This window comes from Vigna unguiculata, unplaced genomic scaffold, assembly GCF_004118075.2.
Source record: "Vigna unguiculata cultivar IT97K-499-35 unplaced genomic scaffold, ASM411807v1 contig_531, whole genome shotgun sequence".
Lineage (NCBI taxonomy): Eukaryota > Viridiplantae > Streptophyta > Magnoliopsida > Fabales > Fabaceae > Vigna > Vigna unguiculata.
The window spans coordinates 1-7,680 of record NW_021011249.1 but is presented as its reverse complement, the minus strand read 5'-3'; the positions used below and the strand labels follow the sequence as shown (position 1 = coordinate 7,680).

General features: G+C 25.3%; 1 protein-coding gene across 1 annotated transcript; it reads right to left on the bottom strand.

Annotated features, from left to right (window-relative positions):
• Window positions 1-5,262: 5,262 nt before the first annotated feature.
• LOC114172285 (histone H4) lies at window positions 5,263-5,880 on the bottom strand. The gene has a single exon (XM_028056865.1). The coding sequence runs from the start codon at window positions 5,777-5,779 to the stop codon at window positions 5,468-5,470; it is 312 nt and encodes a 103-aa protein (XP_027912666.1). The 5' UTR covers window positions 5,780-5,880; the 3' UTR covers window positions 5,263-5,467.
• Between the last annotated feature and the right edge of the window lie 1,800 nt (window positions 5,881-7,680).

Below are 7,680 nucleotides of genomic sequence, written 5' to 3'. Positions count from 1 at the left end.
GTCCCTATTTTCGTTTTATGTTTAATTAGGTCCTCATTTTCGTCAAATTGTGGTCAATTTGGTCCTTTTCACTAACGGTATTTAAATAGTTAACGTTTTGAACAGTACATGCCACGTGTCAGCTCCTGGTTTTTTTTTGTTTTTTTTTATTTTTTTTGATTTTTTATTTAATTTTTTTTAATTTTTTTAATTTTTTTAAATTTTTTTAATTTCAAAAAAGTGTCCACGTGTCAAGTCACAATTGTGCCACGTGTCAATGCTAGTGCCACGTGTCAGTTTCTGGTAGTATTATTCTTTTTGTTCAATTTAGTCCCTATATTAGCTATTTTTGTTCAATTCAGTCCCTATATTCGTTATTTTTGTTCAATTCAGTCTCTATATTCGTTATTTTTATTTAATTTAGTCCCAAATTTTGTGAAAATAGAACCATTTAATTTTTAAAATTGACATTATTATTACTTATTTTTTAAATTTAATTATAAATTATAATATTTAATTATTAATTGAATATAATTCTTAGATTCAATTGTTAAATAGGATATAATTATTTAAATATTATTAAAATATAATTATTTAAATATTATTAAAATTTTAAAAATATATATTAACATTTGTAAAATTTACATTTAAATTTAAAATATTTAATATTTTTATTACATTTTAGATATTGAAATCTAAAATATTTTATATGTAAATGTTAATTTTACAAATATCAGTTTATTTTTCTAAAATATTTTTATATATCAATTTTAAAAATATTTTAGAATATAAATATTAGAAAAAAAAATAATTATTATATTTTGATAATATTTTAAATAATTATATTCTATTTAGAAATTAAATATAAGAATTTATTCAATTTATAATTAAATCAATTTTAGAAAAGATATTAATATAATTTGTATAAAAGATATTAAATTTAGTGTCAGACTATATCGAACAAAAATAACGAATATAGGGACTAAATAAAAGAATTAAGAAATGATGTTCACCTCACTTCAACCGATTCCAAGTTTCTTTCTATCATTCAAACACCGTTTATGATACTTCAAGTACCTTAGGCTTAATGCAGAGGTCAATGATTGATGTCATTGAAAAGTAGTTTGAAATTTTAATATAAAACCGGATGTATTTGTTTGTACAATTTGTAGAAATAACATCTCAAAAAGATTATTTACATACATAGAATGGCAAAATCACGGCAAATGTTACGACTTTCTTTATCTCATGACAAAGAGAATGATTTATTTTAATATGTATTGTTCATTGTAATTTATTTTCATTATTGTAATGAGCTGTGCTTTAATATCGTTTCAATTAGGCTTAAATATACATTTGGTTCCTATTTTTGTTGATTTTATTCAATTTGGTCCCTATTTTCGTTTTATGTTTAATTAGGTCCTCATTTTCGTCAAATTGTGGTCAATTTGGTCCTTTTCACTAACGGTATTTAAATAGTTAACGTTTTTGAACAGTACATGCCACGTGTCAGCTCCTGGTTTTTTTTTGTTTTTTTTTATTTTTTTGATTTTTATTTAATTTTTTTTAATTTTTTTTAATTTTTTTTAAATTTTTTTAATTTCAAAAAAAGTGTCCACGTGTCAAGTCACAATTGTGCCACGTGTCAATGCTAGTGCCACGTGTCAGTTTCTGGTAGTATTATTCTTTTTGTTCAATTTAGTCCCTATATTAGCTATTTTTGTTCAATTCAGTCCCTATATTCGTTATTTTTGTTCAATTCAGTCTCTATATTCGTTATTTTTATTTAATTTAGTCCCAAATTTTGTGAAAATAGAACCATTTAATTTTTAAAATTGACATTATTATTACTTATTTTTTAAATTTAATTATAAATTATAATATTTAATTATTAATTGAATATAATTCTTAGATTCAATTGTTAAATAGGATATAATTATTTAAATATTATTAAAATATAATTATTTAAATATTATTAAAATTTTAAAAATATATATTAACATTTGTAAAATTTACATTTAAATTTAAAATATTTAATATTTTTATTACATTTTAGATATTGAAATCTAAAATATTTTATATGTAAATGTTAATTTTACAAATATCAGTTTATTTTTCTAAAATATTTTTATATATCAATTTTAAAAATATTTTAGAATATAAATATTAGAAAAAAAAATAATTATTATATTTTGATAATATTTTAAATAATTATATTCTATTTAGAAATTAAATATAAGAATTTATTCAATTTATAATTAAATCAATTTTAGAAAAGATATTAATATAATTTGTATAAAAGATATTAAATTTAGTGTCAGACTATATCGAACAAAAATAACGAATATAGGACTAAATAAAAGAATTAAGAAATGATGTTCACCTCACTTCAACCGATTCCAAGTTTCTTTCTATCATTCAAACACCGTTTATGATACTTCAAGTACCTTAGGCTTAATGCAGAGGTCAATGATTGATGTCATTGAAAAGTAGTTTGAAATTTTAATATAAAACCGGATGTATTTGTTTGTACAATTTGTAGAAATAACATCTCAAAAAGATTATTTACATACATAGAATGGCAAAATCACGGCAAATGTTACGACTTTCTTTATCTCATGACAAAGAGAATGATTTATTTTAATATGTATTGTTCATTGTAATTTATTTTCATTATTGTAATGAGCTGTGCTTTAATATCGTTTCAATTAGGCTTAAATATACATTTGGTTCCTATTTTTGTTGATTTTATTCAATTTGGTCCCTATTTTCGTTTTATGTTTAATTAGGTCCTCATTTTCGTCAAATTGTGGTCAATTTGGTCCTTTTCACTAACGGTATTTAAATAGTTAACGTTTTTGAACAGTACATGCCACGTGTCAGCTCCTGGTTTTTTTTTTGTTTTTTTTTTATTTTTTTTGATTTTTTATTTAATTTTTTTTTAATTTTTTTTAATTTTTTTTAAATTTTTTTAATTTCAAAAAAAGTGTCCACGTGTCAAGTCACAATTGTGCCACGTGTCAATGCTAGTGCCACGTGTCAGTTTCTGGTAGTATTATTCTTTTTGTTCAATTTAGTCCCTATATTAGCTATTTTTGTTCAATTCAGTCCCTATATTCGTTATTTTTGTTCAATTCAGTCTCTATATTCGTTATTTTTATTTAATTTAGTCCCAAATTTTGTGAAAATAGAACCATTTAATTTTTAAAATTGACATTATTATTACTTATTTTTTAAATTTAATTATAAATTATAATATTTAATTATTAATTGAATATAATTCTTAGATTCAATTGTTAAATAGGATATAATTATTTAAATATTATTAAAATATAATTATTTAAATATTATTAAAATTTTAAAAATATATATTAACATTTGTAAAATTTACATTTAAATTTAAAATATTTAATATTTTATTACATTTTAGATATTGAAATCTAAAATATTTTATATGTAAATGTTAATTTTACAAATATCAGTTTATTTTTCTAAAATATTTTTATATATCAATTTTAAAAATATTTAGAATATAAATATTAGAAAAAAAAATAATTATTATATTTTGATAATATTTTAAATAATTATATTCTATTTAGAAATTAAATATAAGAATTTATTCAATTTATAATTAAATCAATTTTAGAAAAGATATTAATATAATTTGTATAAAAGATATTAAATTTAGTGTCAGACTATATCGAACAAAAATAACGAATATAGGGACTAAATTGAACAAAAATAATGAATATAAGGACTAAATTGAACAAAAAAATTAATACTACTACAAACTAACATGTGGCACAATTGTGACTTGACACATGGATCATTTTTTTGAAATTAAAAAAAAATCAAAAAAATCAGGAGCTGACACGTGCCATGTACTGTTCAAAAACGTTAACTATTTAAACACCGTTAGTGAAAATGACCAAATTGATCACCATTTGACGAAAATTAAGACCTAATTGAACATAAAACGAAAATAGGGACGAAATTAAATAAAATCAACAAAAATAAGGACCAAATGTATATTTAAGCCTTTCAATTAATTATGTATTTTATTTTTCAAAAATTTATATTTTTCAAAAAAAGAATTCTCTTTATATATATATAATTAATATATAAAATAAAATTATATTTATTAATTAAAAATAAAGTGAATCTATAATATATTATTATAGATTCACTTTATTTTTGTCAATAAAGTGAATCTATAATAATATATAAAGGAAATTCTCTTTGTGTATTCACATTTCAAAATATCAATTTTATCTTTTAAATATAATAATTTATTAAATTTTTAAAGATTGATCGTTACTTTTACAAACTTTTTATAAAATTAGATGTCTCTACTTCTCCTCTTTTTTATGTTTCTGACATATTTCACTTTATTTTTAATAAATATAATTTTAATTTATATATTAACTTAATAACATTACAATATAATATTACACATATTTAAAAATATATACACACAAACGTGATAACACCTGTGTTTACACTAGTATATATAAAAGTTGATAAATAAAGAAAAAAAGAAAAACAAATATAGACAATTTTATAAAATAATTTAATAATTTATAAAAATAATGATCAATTTTCAAAAATTTAATAAATAATTATGTTTTAAAAAAATAAAATTAATATTTTAAAATATAAACACAAAAAAAAATTTCTCTTAAATTATTTATATATATATATATTATAGATACTAGTTTTAAAAAAAACAAAAAGAAAATCTCTTATGTTTTTCTTCATATCTCATATCTTTACTTTCCAAACAACAAACACAAGTTAACCAAACCTAAATAGAAGAATAAAAGAATTAAGGGTAAATTTTTTTCAAGTTGTTACATATCTTCCCTCAACGATAAAACCCTTCAAGATACTGAAATTTCTCTCAAAGAAGAACAATCATTCCTAATCACAACTGTCAAGACCTCAATAGTGAAGTTCTTATTCCACTATTTTCATTACAAATTCTTAAACGCAACCATCAAGACCTCAATAGTGAAGGTCTTATTCCACCATTATTATCACAAATTCCTAATCAGAACAACCGGTAACTCTAATTAGTGAAGTTTCTTATTCTACTATTTTGATCAAAAAACAGAACACGCAAACTAAAACCACGTTAATCACTTAACATTTTTCTCTGATACAGAATATTACAACACTATATTCATCATTCTTTATTCAATTTAACCTTTTCAAAATTTTACCCTAATTTTACCAGGTATAAATTTAATACAAATAAAAATACCAAAAACTTAAAAAAAGGAGTGAACCAAGCAAAAGTGTTCCTACATTCCAATGTGTTCTGCACCTTACTTTTCATTTCTCAAAAAATCAATTGAAGTTCCAATTTCCTTTTTTCACCCCACAAAGAACCAAACAGTTCTTTGAAAATCACAAGAATTCAAAAGGAACAAGCAACTCTTATCTCACAGGACAATTTCAGAGAAAAGGAATCACCAAAACATTTGGATTAGCCTCCAAAACCATAAAGGGTCCTTCCCTGTCTCTTCAGAGCATACACCACATCCATGGCCGTAACTGTCTTCCTCCTAGCATGCTCAGTATAAGTCACTGCATCACGAATCACATTCTCCAAAAATATCTTGAGCACTCCCCTGGTCTCCTCGTATATCAATCCACTAATCCTCTTCACACCACCTCTTCTCGCCAATCGCCGAATTGCAGGTTTCGTTATGCCTTGAATGTTGTCGCGAAGCACTTTCCGGTGCCTCTTCGCACCTCCCTTGCCCAATCCCTTTCCTCCCTTGCCACGACCAGACATTCTCAAATTGGAACTAGAACTAGACTGAAGAGAAAATTTGCAAGAGGATTTGAAAATGTAGGGTTTTGTTTTGCTTTTTTAGATTTGGAATGATTTTCGGAAGAGAGATATACGGGTATTTATTGTAGATGCTTCCAAATTTTGAGTTTCGATCTCCGTCGTTGGAAGGAGAATTGATCGACGGTTCATCTTTGCGATCCGTGGACTGCTAATTGGGCAATTGTTTAACGTTGATAGAAAAGTTTCAACGGCCAGATCTTCTATTGTAGTCGTATGTGCAGATTGAGACTTCTTTTACTTTTTCTCCACATTTTAAAACATCCATTTAAATAAATGGAATAGAAAAGAATTGCTTTTAACATTTTTAGGCAATGCAAATCACAAAAACAGACCTCACTATAGATTATGGTAAATAATATTTTGATAAGTTTTTGTTCGGCAAACTTTAATAATTTTGTCAATTTTGTCAACAAATTTTTTTTCAAAAAATTATAAGAAATTCGTAAAATTAATAGGCAATTTAAAAAAAAATGTAAAAATCTATTGAAAATATATTTGTTATTTCTCAATTAATAAATAAATTCTATTAATATTTATAGATGTCGCAACCTAAATCGTGACTAGACGATAAACTAAAAAGAAATGGTTTAGAAAGAAAGATTTAGAGTCGTCACCGTAGTTTATTCCGAAAATCTATGAAAAAAAAACATAGTCTTTAAAAGTCAGATTTTAGGTTCGGGAGTCAATTACGTGTAGGAAAGGTATTAGCGCCCTATATCGTCCGTTCAGATACGGTATCTTAAATTAAATTTGCAAAAACATGTGTTTATTTTAACATATTTATTTTTTTTCCCAAAATAAGAAATTAGTGCCCAAAAATGTTTTTTTAGTAAGATTAACATTGGTCCTACATATTCTCAATCAAAATGATAAATTAGGGTTACATAGTTATTTGTTAAAAAGGCTTGACTTTGTCAATTTTTTAAAGTTGCCTTTTACATGTTTACATTTTTTTAAAATTAGCGTCATGCGACGTATGCGGCCGAGTAGACACCAGAAGCCTTTTTACATTTAATATTTGAAAATGAGTGTCATGTGACGCGAGTGGTCAAGTAGACAAAAAAAAATAAAAGAACATTGTTTTTAATGTTATATGTTTAAAATAAGTGTCATGCAACGCGAGCGATAGGGATGACAACAAGGTGGGGCGATGATGGGTTTTGTTATCCCATACTTATCCCTAGAGAAAAAATTTATCCCATCCTCATACCCAAACTGTAAGGCCCTCTTAATTCAGCCACAATATTTAAGGGCTGCCCCAAATCAGTTGAGCCTAGGGGTTGGCCCATAGGGTCCCCCAAAGCCCCTAAACCAATTAACACTCTCATTTTCTCCACTTTTCAGAAAAACTTTCTCCTTCCTCTCTTAGAACAGCAACGTTTCTCTGCTAGGGTTTGGTCCCAAACTTGGTTAAGTTAGCTCAGTCACGTTTTCTTGCTCCCATATAAGTATTCTCCAGCTCATACTTCCCCTCTCTAGTCATATGTTCGTACTTCCAGTTAGGGTTTCGTAGTAAGCTCGTTCTAAGATTTGTTCTGCTTATTTTTCCACCTCATTTATCTGTTCCTAGAGTTGTTGTGCTCCGCTGTTTAGGTGTCACACTACCAGAAAACGTTAATTACCGACAGTCAAAACCGTCGGTAATAGCCATAATTCGTCGGTAATGATGTTTTTACCGACAGACTTTTGACGGCAAAATATCCGTCGGTAAATTGTTCGTCGGTAATCAATTATCGACGGATTGTTGAAATCCGCCGGTAATTACCGACAGAAATATCCGTCGTCCTTCGGCCGGTTATTATCAACGGATAAGGTTGTTGGTAATTATCGACGGACCTATC